Raw genomic sequence first — 13,389 nt, 5'->3', positions numbered from 1 at the left:
CCCGCTGGCTTCCGCACTGGGTCCGGCAGCCTCTGGCAGAGGGGACGTGCCGCACCACAGGCCCTCAGGACACTACATGGGATGAATAAAGCTCTGCACATCCTGTAACATCATGCCCTGAGGCTTCCTTTGGAAGTAAGCCATGCCCTACCTCCCAGTGCTTGCTCCAGTGCAATTGTGTAAGACTTTGCCATTAGGTCATTTCACTGTTGAGCAGACAATGCTGAGACACGCTGGCAGTACTGCGTGATATTGTACCTGAAATAGGTCCCAGAGCTCAACTGTTTTTTAGGTGTTGCCCATGGAAATATCAACGATGCTGGCTGGCTGGTGTAGGTACCTGGCCTGGGTCCATCCATGCAAGCAAAGCTGTCTCGTGTCAAGCAGTTGCCTCAAAAAATGCCAGTTGTGACATGGGAACAGGCCCAGCTTGCAGGGGCAGTCCTCCAGCAACTGGGCCAGGAGCAACTTCACCCTCCAAAGACCCACCTCTGGAGGTGGGGAGGGTGTGCGGCTGGAGATGTGACAGGCAAGATCTCCCTGTCCCACATAACCTGGGCTACTACTGCAATAATCCAGTCACTTACAACCAGACCATCCAACCAGGCCCCTGACACCAGCTCCGTAAAACTAAGAAGCAGCTCAGACTCATTTGCCAGAGTACAGAAGAAGCCCCATGGTCCATGGGCTTGATTATGGCATTTATACTGAAGTAATGAATGTATGCTTGTACCCCTCTTTTTGAAGTGGTCCCTCAGATTCAGGGTTGGTATGGCTGGGAGAAAAACCTACCCTCTTTTGTCATACTATAAAGTGAGATTTTGTGTCCATGGGCACCACCTTGCCCCACTCTGCCTTCCTGGTGCGCATGCTTTGGGCTCCACCTTGCCAACACCACGAGGATTTTGCAAAGTCTAGGTTTCAGACTCCCAGGTGGTTTTCCTGCTGTCACTCCCTCGCACTGGGGGCCAGGCAGCCAATAAAGGTCTGGGCTGTGACATGTTAATCCCTCAGCTAGTATCTTTGGGAAAGAGCATTTACACTAGGAGAGAAAATGCTTTGATTTAGCAGAGGGAATGAGACGTATTTGGCTGCTTACCCAGCTCCAAGGCCCTCTTTATAAAACCTCTGTCTGTCCCAGAGCTAGCCAAACACAACCACACTTTACTTTTGCTGCAATTAACTCCATACATACTCTCTAACAAGCCTTGTGAGCCGTTTGCAGAGATACACAGCATCTCCTTTCCTTCTGCAGGCAAGGATCTGAGAAGCAGCAGTGGGATTATTAAGGGAAAGCTGCTGCCCACAGCAAACAAGAGAGAGGAAGGGTGAGAAGCATGAACAAAATGCTGCATAAAGCAGCTCAGAGTGAGTCAAGACACATGGGCAGGTCTGAAATTCAGTGCCCTTTCTGCCCTTCTCCCTGTCCATTCAGGCACACTGCTTGCTTACTCCATCAAACCTCTGCAGTTTCTCACAGACCCTACAGCCTCCGGCACCACCCATCACTCCACACCTAGACACACATCTCAAGAAGCGATGAAGAGATAAGAAAACAAGAAAATTAAGAACAACAGTGAGAGAAGAGATCTGGATTAACAGCACCTATCTCTGCTGGAGAGGAAAATCCAGCTGCGTCCCTGCTGGACAGAACAGACGTGCAGCAACATACTTATAAGGCCACCAGTGACGAGACATCCCTGACATTGTTTAATCCTCCCCACCCGCGCACACTGCTGTTTTACCATGAGTAATGTACTCAGCACCGGAGCATTATGCTAAGCAGTCACAGCTTCTCTCAGCAAAAGCATGCAGCTGGGTCAGCAGAGATCAGAGGCTATGAGAAAATGCAGGCAGGCACGTTCCCCACCCCTGCTCTTTTTAAGGGAGGGGGGCCACGGGCTGGTTCCTTAAAGCAGCTCCAGGAGATTGCTCTTCCAGGCTGCCACCACCCCGTGCACTGCTGCGGTCAGACACTGCCCAGCCCAGGGCTCGCCCAGGGGATTCTCAACACAGAAAAGGGAAGGCATCAGACAGTGTGGAGAGGGCTGACCTCAGGAAGGCAATGCAAAACGTGGGTCAGACTCCCTGCATTGCACAGGAGTAATGCTGGAGGCTGCGCATTCCCACAGCTCATTTTGTAATGTGCTCTGTATTTAAAAAAAAAAAAAAAAAAAAAAAGAACACAACCACAGAAGTATAAAGTTTTCTTACAAGGGCTCAAAACATTACAGAATGCTGCTCATCAGCTGAGCCTTTCCTGATGGTTTATTTCATCCTCTAAATAAAACAAGATGTGGTGTAATCAGCAACCATCTAAGATACTGTGTCATGGTCCAGAACTGCATCAATTGTTTATGCAGTTTAGGCCTCTCTCAATTTCCGTGTTTACAATGAAAAAAAAAAATCCTTCCCTGTTTATACTGAAAATAAAAAAAATATTTAAAAAATCCATTTGCTGCAATTATTTTGACGTAGCACCCTTAAAACCCAAAGCATTTTACAACCCCTGCCCAGGAGTGCCCCAGGGCCCAACAGGGCGAGCATCCCTGCCATGATGTGGGGCATGCAGCAGTCCCATGGGGCAGGAGAACAGGATGGGAACAGGCAGATATCCATTTCTGTGCTAAGTGTAAGTGAAAATGGAAACGGCTGGGGGAGCTGGGAGCCATCAGCTCCCAGCAGCTGCAGGGAGGCGAGCAGGGAAGTTTTGGTGCTCGGTTTGGCAGGTAGTGACTTGGCGCCTGGTTGCCTTTAAGAGCACAGGATGCTGCACAGAAGACAGGGGTGTTTCCAGCACCATGAGCTGTGCAGGCAGCGCTATGGGGCTGAGCATGGCATGGCTGCTCCTACTCAGGCCGCTAGGCAAGAGGGGAGCAGAGGGGCAACTGAAATCTGCATCTGCAGCACCCACACCAAAGCCACCAGGGCCACCTCTGCACAGGGCAGGCCTGTCAGACATGATGCGGCCTGAGGAGAGGACAGGGGGACGGCTCTTCCCCGGCATGCACAGCAAATGCTCAGGCATGCGCTGGGCAGATCACCCCCACGTACCATGTCAGCCCGCCATTTTGCTGTAGTTCTGCTTCACGCCCCTCCCCACACCCCTGAAAATCCCAGCCAGCCATGTCTCCTCCCGCCTGGCAGCCTAGGTGCCCCGGGTATCTCGCGAGTCACTGCCTGCCACACACATACACAATACCATGAGGTAATCCGACTCACACCCCCTCACGCAGGTTTTGGGCTGGCGCCGCTCCCCTCGTGTGTGTGTGTGACAGTGCCAAGCCAAACCCGACAGCTTCACACCCCAGGCACTTAGTTCGGCGTCTGACTTCAGGCCATTGGGCCTGGTTTTAGCACTGAGTCACGTCTCTGGGTGTAAGGAACCAACATCTGATTACCTTCCAGTTCTATACATGCTATACATCCAGAGATGTTCAAACACCATAAGTAGATGAAATATCAGACCGAGCATGGATGAATTCCTGTCACTGTTGTTGAAATCAGCAACATGCATAATGTTGGGCGTTCAGGTCTTTAATACATCTGCAGAACTAGGTTGTCTTTAAACCACTCTTTCAATGAGAAAATGCTCAGTTTCATACCAAAATGTGGATACTGAGGTGCTCTGGCTTTGGCCAGCGCCACAGATTATGGCAGACATCACTCCTCAGTGGGGCTGGGGATTCTTGGCCTGACAAAGTGTAAATCAAAACTCCCCTTTACCTGTATTTTGCATCAGCCATGAAAGATCAGCACACCACTAGTACAAAATATAAATTTAGTTCACGAGCAGGGCTTGTGGAACAGTTCCATGTGTATAATCAAGTGCAAACAGAAATCCAGTGTTTATCAACATAAAATGCAAACTAACAGGAAAGAGCTCGTATTACCTGAAGGACAGAGGGGGATGGGGTCTGTTATCTGTGCAGCTTTATCAGCTGTCTCACTATGCAGCTGCTTGCTTCCTCTGCCAGCCCTGCTGGTCTCACAGGAATTTAACAGGGAACTACCCTGTGCACAGGGCAGCCCCACCATCACCACCATCCTGTAACATGTCAGTCCACAGCTCGGGCAGGAGCTGGGAAAAGCTCTGCCCCATGGGCTCACTGCTGCTATCACTCAAAGGGTGATAAAGACAATGGTCTTGCCTACTCCTGCAAGCGAATCCTGCAGGCTTTGGTCTCAGGTTCATTACACTGACCAACACAATGCTTGTTCTGAGCAAAGATTGAAATAAAATGTCCACCATAACCGTACATTTTTTTAAAAGAAACGTAAGCCAGGAATGCCTATGAAGAAAGGAAGAAATGAGAGATTTCTATGAAGAAATCCCTCTGAAAGAAATGGGAGATCCACAAGAAAGTCACACGTGGAGCGCTTGGAAAATTCCCACGTTTGGCTCTTGCTGGGCAGACTGGTCCAACACAACCTAGGAACCAACCTAGGAACCAGGAGTGTTTGCACCAGAAGATGCTCCTGAAGTATTTGAGCCTGAGGTAGTGCCAAACACACAGTTCAAGTGGAAAGAGAGTTAGGGAAGCAATGAAAGACAGGACAAGAGCAGCTGTGGAAATACAGTTATCTTTCATCAGCTACTTTTGTAAAACACAACAGGACATTGGTGCCGTACAGCCACTACCAGCTGGGAGCTCACGGCCTGGCTGCTCTGTTGGTTCCCATGCCCATGGCACCGCTGCTCCCCACTTGGCCCTGAGATTGAGGCTTCAGGCTCCAACAATTCATGTTTACATCTCAAACAGTGCTGCCTCCCACCAGCAGGACTGGGATAAGCCCCCCTTGCAGCAGTCACAGGTTGCGAAGATAAAAGCCAGTGGTAAGGCACTGAGGTACAATGGTGATGAGGGCCATAAATATCAAGACCAGCTGAACAGCTCACCCTGAGGGTCAGCAGAGGCCAAATCTGAGCTGCTGACAGGCAACACAGGCTGAACGTAGGCACCTTGGTTCACAGGGAGGTGTAAGACACCCAGCTCAAGCCCGTGGGCAGATGGACACAACCCTCTGGGCATGCCTGCACCACGGCCCCACGACTTACGTGCTGCAGCACAGAGCAAACATAATACTGCTGGGGAGGGAGAGCCGCACCCTCCCTGCTGCAGGCGATGCTCTCATCACACTCCCCTCCCTCCTGTTCACCTCAGCTTGCCCCCCCATCTCGCACCTTGGTGGGACCGAAGCCCTCACAACCCTTTTTTACATGGTGAAGGGGGGAGCTTGCTGACAGCTTTGTCACTAAGCCAAGGGGAGAAACCCAGCAGCCTTCAGAGTGAACCACAAGAAAGATTAATGGTTTGAAGGCTTGGAGGGTGAATTAACAATGTCAGAGGAGCTGCCAATTGTCAGCGTTTTCGTCACCAAAACCAGAAAGGCTATTTTACTACATTTGAGTCTCCAGGGTCACAACCAATTTCTCACGAGGCAGTTATTTTTGCCGCTTTGCTGATCTACATCCCTTGGTATGCGACCATGAGCACTGGCACAGACAGTCATGGAGAAGAGGTAGGAGCAGCGAGGTGGGACTTCAGACATAGTGCTGCCTGAGTCTCTCGCTGGAAGGAAATGGCAGCAATTACCATAACAATGTACTAAATATCACTTCCCCTACGCTAAACCTACTTTCATGTCCCAAACAAATGCTTTACAGGAATGTGGCGTTATGACTGCAATTGAAGGAGAACAGAGGGAAAATTAATAACGGCCCCCCCGCTGTGGGTCTGACCTCGCCAGCGCTGCCATCCCGCAGCCCGGCAGCAGGACCAGTGGCAGGGGATCCCAGGACAGGAGGCATTTAGAAAAATCTCAAGTTTTTGCCACCCTCAGAGGGATTCACAGAATGCGGTGGCCTGGTCCCAGTTCTGCACTGCCTTCAAATCCCAATGGCCCCAGGTGAGGAAGGGCCGTGGGAAGTGGGATGTATTGGACATTTCCATGACATCAGAGGGAGAACCACGGGCAGCCCCGATGGGATGCTGAGCAGGGCACCCCATGTGAAGCAACGGGTGGCTTGGGGTGCGTTGTCCCCAGCACCAAGAGATGGGCACACTCGGCCCCACTTTTCATGGGTGTGTGGCAAGCAGCTCGGAGCAGGGCCCAGCTCTTTGCCAGAGCACCACAGGACGTGAGCACCCGCAGGCGGTGACAGCGGGGTGCAGGTGGGAGCAGGGCAGCCACAAGGAGCCCTCAAGTTTTGCCGTCTGGAGCAGAGAGAGGCAAGTCAAGTTACACCTCTGAAACCGTTTGGATGTGAAACTTTTCACTGTCATTTCCCAATTTTTCCTTAAGTGGTGGTAAGAAGGGCTTGCAACAGAAGCAGGGAGAGGCTTGCAGAGGTCAATGCGGCTCCTGTAAACAAAGGCTCCTCCTGTAGCTATACAAGGCAAGCCGAAGCGGCCGGTCCCGCAGCGGGGACAGCTCACCGGCACGGGCACCGGCTGCCGCGGATTTCTCCCAGATCGTCCAAAATCATATATAGAAAAACGGAAGAGAAAAGGAAAAGACCCCCACAGACACATGGCTGTGTGACCAACCCCATCTCGGCACCGGCAGCCACCTGTCAGCCCCGGCTCGCCTCCCGCGGACCCGAGCCGAGCCGTGCCAGCCTCCAGGGGTCCCGGGCAGCCCCTGTCCCCCTCCCAGCCACCGCCCCGGCCCCGCCGAGCCCTACCCGAGAGATGGTGAGGGGCTGCTCGAAGTCCCGGCCGCCCACCAGGCGGAAACCCCAGGGCCCGGGGCCCTGCAGCACGATGCGGAGCGTCCCCATGTGCACCTCGCCGCACAGCCCGGCACCACCGGCACGGCACGGCTCGGCTCGGCTCGGCTCGGCACGGCTCGACCCGCCCCCGGCCCGCCCCGGCCCGCCCCGGGCTCCCGGCCCCGCGGCCCCGGGCAGGAGGAGAAGGGCTGAGCCGTGGCCGGCCCCGGAGGCGGAGCGGCGGCCGCGGTGCGGAGCTGCTGGTGCCGGAGCTAAACCCGGCGGCACGACCCAGCCGCAGGCGAGAGTGCCCCGGTGCGGCCCCTCCGGGGCAAACGGGGCTCGTCCCGCCTCGGGGAGCTGCCGTGTTAACTCTGAAACCTAATGGTGGCCGGGGAGATGAGTTTTGCGGTTTCCCAAAGGGAGGGACGCGCCTCTGGGAGCTGCTGAGTGCGAGTGGAGCCTGGCAAGGGGATTACGCGTTCACTAGTTTAGATCTGATTAGCCCCTGCTTTAGGCAGGATGTTGCTTTTATTTATTTTTTCCCAGTACCCTTACGGGTGGCATCACCAACAAAAGAAGGAATTCTTCATACAGGTCAGCAAGTGAGGCTGAGGCACTTGCTAGGATTAATTATCCAGTGATCACGATCAATCCCCCCCTTACAGACGTCAGGTATTGCCCTCAGCTTACTGCCGCCCACCGCACCACGTGCAACATCACGTACACATCTACGTAGGTGCACCACCTCCAGCAGGGATCCGGCGCAGCATGATTCAATTCATCGTTCATTTAATCACTCAGTTCATTCAGCAGGGAAGCCACAACCTCCAGCACTTTAATTAAAGTTAAAAGCTTTCCTATGAGCTGTACACATAATTAATGGGCTGATCTAGCTGGAGCTACTATAAGTGCAGGGGGTAAGGCTCGGACATGGAGGAGCAGCCAGCTGAGGAGCGGGCCTGCTGCCCAAGGCTCGCAGCCCCCAGCCCCTGCCTGCAGTGCTGCTGACACCGAAGAGCAGGGTCTGGCAGGACTGCTCAGGTACAAAGCCAAGGGTGAGGTTTAAAAGCACCTTTTATTAAGTATGAAATCACAAGATGCTCTACAAGTGGCACAGAAAAGTATCAAAGCAGCCACTGAACCAGGACATTGGTGACCAGGTGCAGGACCCTGGAGCAAGAGCCTGCCTCAGGTGGCAGATGCATGTTAAAGACGTAGCCTTCCCATCAGCATTTCTAGACCTAATTTTCTTAATCATTAAGAAAAGCAGGATGTGGAGGTGCAGGATGCTAGGGAAGACCCGAGGCAGGCATCTACCACTCAGTATGGCCACAGCCCCACAGGGGGGCTTTGTTACAAAAGTGCATTGCTACAGGAACAGCAGGAATAGGCTTTATTTAATAATCTGTACAAGAAACACAGTAGTAATTCAATACTTCCATTTATTAATCATCAAATAGTAATCCACTGCAATAAGAAACAAAAATCAACACAAAAATAAGTTGTGGGGTGTGTGTGTGTGCGCGCGTGTGTGTGCGCAACTTAAAATGGCAAGAGCAAGAACAGAAAATAAACCTTTACATGAGTAGGTTATATACAGTCAGTATCATCGTGTTAACTTGCTGGATAGATTAATTTGGTGTTATCCAATCTTAACAACAGGTCTAAATATTGCTGCAAATAACTGGAGGACAAACCCAAAGCGGAAAAACAAACCCATAAATAAGATGAAGGATTAATGATATCTCCTGTAGAAAAAAACAAAACAGTGGTACTTTGTGTCATATTTGAAACCTTTTCATAGTGGATATTTTGTGCTAAAACTCTATGTGAACACACATGGAATTCCATCATTTAAATAAAAGTGGAAAAAATCCCAACCTTTCACAACTGCCTTTCTTTTCCTCCCTTCACTCAATGTGTTTAAATTATTTTTCTATACAAGGTAAGTACATTGTCTGTACAAAGTTAAATATACATATTTACAGTCAAACTTCTGAGACACCGAGTCTTCTCTTCCGCTGACCTAGGCGGAAGACAAGCCTACTTGATTTTAAACCCAGGAGCATGGCTAATTTATCAAAACATATTGCAAGTCGTGCTAACAGTTAGTTGTAGTTATTCTTAATAAATCTGTATAAAAGCATCAGCATAAAAATAGGCATTTTATATTATTAAATACGGCTTATGACAAAATAGCAATCTAACTCTTTGCTATTTGTATGGTAACTGTAGGAAGCAGAGTCTGAGAGAACTGGTTTTGTTTATGCTTTTTCTTAATAACAAAATGTCTATCAAAAGAGTATTCTTAGTGGGTTTACAGGCAAGCACACAGGCAAGCCATGTTTTTTTTTTCTCAAGGAAATACAAATCTCTGTAACTGGTAATAACCGTTGGAAACACAGCTTTCCAAATGGATTAGACTTTTTTGTCTGACTAAGAGGTGGCCAAAATGCGTGTATTTATCAGAGATCTAGCATCAACATTGTCAACCACCTCCCTCCCACCCCCACCCCCAAAAAAAGGCACCCTCAAGGACACGTTGCTCAGATTTATCAACGCCACTAAGATTTAATGCCAGGAAAAAAGCAAAGTCTTCATCCCAAAGAGCATGCTTCAAATCCTCTAGGGCTACCAACAGGACAGGAGAAGCTGAGAAAGTGACCAGCCATAGGACTCAGAAGCAGGATTTGCTCTCACTGACGTTTTCTTTATTGGTTCTAGTCTTTGTGCAGATAAATTTCAAAAACAGGCTGATTTCTCTTTAAAAAAGGTTTGTTTTGATGCACACAATACACTCGCACACACACACCCTGCACAAAAGAAAAAACCCTGCAGAAGTAGGTAATATGTTACGTATATGAAGGGGTTTGGGCTTTTTGCGCATTTGCAGTATGTTTTGGCTGACCTCTCTGGATTAAATACCAGTCCCAAACTCCTTTTCCACACAGAGCTCCGCAGTTAAACCATACCAACTATCCTCTGCCTGTGCTGGGTCTTAAGGTGCATGACATGAAGGAAAGGTTTTCTGTGGAAATGGAAGGCAGAGCAGAGTAAGTCTCCAGCAAGGCAGAAAGCCTGGCCTTCCTGAACCTTGCCAGTGAAAGGGAGCAGCTGCAAGGCTGCGTACTTTCCAAAAGCACTATCATTTCTCAACACACAAACAAAACCTATACCATTTGCTTCCCTGAAGCCTTCTCAGAGGTAAAGTACTCCATACAAATTAAGATTATCACCAGAACTCTTGCTGGGGAGGGGAGAAGAATACACAAAGGCAGCACTGTAAACTAGAAACTGTCTCTTCTTCAGCAAACAAATCATACCCTGAATCAGTGGAAGCAGGGCTGCACATTCAACTCAATACTGTACCACATAACCACATCCTCCTAACACTTTGTCTCCTGTCTATTACATTCATAAATTGTCTCTTTCATTGCTGATTAAAAACACCACCTGGAAAACAACCCCATCTTTGTCACTGTGGGATCGCTGTTACTTTACAGGTACAGAAGCTTCACGTAGTTGCCTGGGAAGGTGCCGAATTGCCTTGTTCTCCTGGACGTACCTGTAGCAAAATAAAACACACGGAAGCCAGAGTAAGACAGAGCCATGCAAGGAAGATTTAGGGGTTTAACAAGGTTGAGAGGGCAGCCCTTTCTGCTTCCAGGCATTGCTTTCTAAAAATAAATAGGAGTCTGGGCCAAAGAGCGTTTTGGTATAGAAGAGATCAGAACTAGTTCTGCTAATCATCATCTTTGATCTTTCCTTTTAACAATGGATAGGGTGCTGGTGAAAGCTTCTGGGCCTATAGTCTAGGAGCCAAACTCCTACCAGTTCAAATGAGCTAATCTTCCTCAACAACCAAGGATGAGCCTAGATTTGCACTGCTGAGACAGATAGCACTGTCCAGACTTGACTATTTGAAGATACAGGGTTAGATTTTGCTAAATACACATCTACAAAGGAGGCTGGGTTTCCAGGGACTGCAACTCCCGTACAAATGTTCCCTTTGTCCCCTACTTGCCACTTTCTGTAACTCATCATAGCTCCCTCAGCTTTGGAAAAGATACAGAAATCCAGCTTTCCTTGGTTCCCTCTGCTGCTCTGCTATCTGTGTGAGCAAGGAGGATCAGGAGGAAAAGGGAAATCAAAGGTACAAAAAGGAAAATCTAGACAGCTAGCAAAGAAAACAAAGTTCCATCACCCTGCAGCCTAATTTTAACGTTCTTGGTGTGAAAAAATGAGAAACCACCAAAAAAGTTGAGTTGATTTTTTTCACCCTCTTTTGATTCTTCAGATGAAAGCATCTTCTAGATGCTCTGCAAAATCGCTCATCTGCATCTCAAAGAGCCCTGCTGCCTGCCAAGTGTCACACTCACCCACAAACCAGCCATCATCACATTTCTCCATGACATCGACAATATCACCATCCCTCAGTTCCAGCTCATCATCGTTCTGAGGAGTGTAGCTGTAGAGGGCTTGGTAGCTAACTCTGAAACCAGAAAAATAGCACACATTAGCTGTTGGATTTTTCTGACATCCTTTTGTTAAGAAATTTCTGGGCAAATTTGGTGGATGCATGGGTCCCCTGGCTGTGGGGAGTGAAAACAAAGCTGATGTGAGACTTTCAATTCTCACAGGAGAATTGAAAGGAGGCTGGGGGAAGTAAAGACTCATTTTAGGAGCCAATTGTCAGTGAACTTCAGTCACCAGTGCACAGTGCAGGTTACTTCTCTCAAAACCGACAGCGAAACACACCATTGAGATTAATGGCAGCTTCAGGTTTAAACCCAACAGAGACCACTGAAGATCTCAGCCTCGGTCTCTCAGATCATTAAACCAAATACTTTCCCCTGGACCTAGCCAACAATGCATGAGGTGGCTGGTGTTGGGACTGCTCACTGTGCTGTGAGAAGCTAAGTAAAGGGATGAACATAATGATTCATGCCGTATGAGCCAGGTGTAGCTAGTGGATGGTAATTCACCTCCAGCTTCAGATACAAAGGCAGTGAGAGCGCCTCTGTAAGCAGCATGAATCAAGAGCCCAAAGGTGACCCAGTCTTGGATCATGAGGTCATTGCTTCAGGTGGTATACAGACAAAAAGGTCCCAGTTTTAGAATTCTCACTATGATCATGTGGCTATTTTTGTTCTTCAAAAAAAAGCTGTCACTTTCCCATTATTTAAATGTAACCCCTGAGATGCTGAAGCTTTCACACCACCCCATCTTCACCACCAGTAAGAGACAAGGCTCCTGGAAGAGACAGGAGCCAAAAGGACTTACATGTCTCGTGGTGTATGACTTCTGTCAGGGCTGGCTCCTTGCTGCTGTGCTTGAGGTTGCTGAGAAATGATGAGAGATGGTTTATTGTCATTAGAGGTCACCTTGTGGCGAGAGTCAAGAGGCTGAGAAATAGTACTGCAGTAATGAACAGACTTTTCTGCAATGTTTATGATCTCATTGCAAACAGCTTCCTGCGTGGTAGGCAGCATTGACATCCAAGAACACCCAAAGAACAGTCAACAGGGGGGAGGGAGGGGAAAATATAGACAGGAAGAGATGGGACATTCCAGATGCAGTACATAAGTCCAGTTAAAAAAAAAAAAAAAGAAAAAAGTTGTAGATCCAGGTAAACATCCAGGTAGTGGAGTGCAGAAGGGATCCAGGTGTAAGCATGGAAAAACAGGCAAGATACAGAAGAATTTGGCATTTAGTTTGAAGATTTGTCACAAATACATATACATATATTTTAAAAAGCAGCAGCATAAGAGGTTGCAATTAGTTCTGCAGTGGCATCATTAAAAATGCTATGAAGTCAGTTCAAGACCACAAGGTGGGCTGCTCCATTCATGCATTTGGCTTCATTTAGCTTATATCCAGGGATTGGCAGCACAATTAGCCCAACTTCTTGTTGAATATGGCAGTTTTTCTAAGTGCTAAATTCCCCACTTCCGTTGCAAACAAGACAACGTAAATAGATAAAAATGTACCTACTTTGCAGCTAAAAATGGTGCTGGCATATTATACTCTACTGAGATGTTTCTGCCTGGGTGAAGAGAGGCTAGGACTACACATCTGATTTAAACAGTGGCCTTACCACATAGCTCTTTTCAGACTCTGTGAGATCTGGTCCAGCTCTCAATGAATGGTGGGAAGGCTGTGTGATCACCAAGCAAATGATAAGGAAGACATTTTAGCAGATGTCATACTGGTCAGAATTAAAAATAAATAAATAAATGGTGTGCAGACAACAAAAGAAAAAGAACAACTCCTCCCCTCCCCACCCCAACACCACTCTTTTTGGACAACAAGGTCTTTCATTTAAACAAGACATTAGGGCTACAGCAATGCAGCACACAGGATGCTGCAAAGAGGAAGGTGACAGCGAAACAGAAGCTTAGAGCAGGGACTCAGAGGATGAGCTGGAAGATTATGGACACAGCTACAACCAGAAATGATACACAGCATCATGTTGCATTCCTGTAGGGGTGAAAAACAAGGACAGAAGCACGTGATTGAGTGCATCAAACTTGCTGAGAGGAATCTGCTGCTGGTTTTAGAAAAATCCTCAGTGACTTTGACACAGGAGAGAACTTGCTTGCTTCTTAAAAAAAAAAAAAAAAAAAAAAAAAAAGACCAGTTCAGGTCCTCAAAAGGCACAATGTAGCATA

At 48.5% G+C, this 13,389-nt stretch overlaps 2 protein-coding genes across 45 annotated transcripts in view; both read right to left on the bottom strand.

The window, feature by feature from the left end:
• PDLIM1 (PDZ and LIM domain 1) overlaps positions 1–6,884 on the bottom strand; it is a 40,515-nt gene extending 33,631 nt beyond the window's left edge. For 3 of the 4 annotated variants that reach the window (XM_084526762.1, XM_084526764.1, XM_084526765.1), the window contains exon 1: positions 6,689–6,860. In XM_084526762.1, coding sequence (XP_084382888.1) covers positions 6,689–6,784 — 96 coding nt within the window. In that variant the 5' untranslated portion in view covers positions 6,785–6,860. Of the gene's footprint in view, positions 1–6,688 lie in introns of all 4 variants that reach the window. The other variant, XM_084526763.1, reaches the window with a different exon arrangement.
• A 1,259-nt stretch (positions 6,885–8,143) lies between these two features.
• Positions 8,144–13,389, bottom strand: part of SORBS1 (sorbin and SH3 domain containing 1) — a 109,882-nt gene continuing 104,636 nt past the window's right edge. For 17 of the 41 annotated variants that reach the window (XM_084526745.1, XM_084526719.1, XM_084526707.1 and 14 more), the window contains 4 exons: positions 12,816–12,875; positions 12,002–12,192; positions 11,098–11,210; positions 8,144–10,283 (listed from right to left, as the gene is read on the bottom strand). In XM_084526745.1, the coding sequence (XP_084382871.1) occupies positions 10,216–10,283; positions 11,098–11,210; positions 12,002–12,192; positions 12,816–12,875 (432 nt within the window). In that variant the 3' untranslated portion in view covers positions 8,144–10,215. The remainder of the gene's footprint in view (positions 10,284–11,097; positions 11,211–12,001; positions 12,193–12,815; positions 12,876–13,389) is intronic. The other 24 variants (XM_084526725.1, XM_084526726.1, XM_084526738.1 and 21 more) reach the window with 2 other exon arrangements.

This window comes from Aythya ferina (genome assembly GCF_964211825.1).
Source record: "Aythya ferina genome assembly, chromosome: 7".
Taxonomy (NCBI): domain Eukaryota; kingdom Metazoa; phylum Chordata; class Aves; order Anseriformes; family Anatidae; genus Aythya; species Aythya ferina.
The sequence above is the reverse complement of the archived record's forward strand: the minus strand, read 5'-3'. Positions and strand labels throughout refer to the sequence as shown.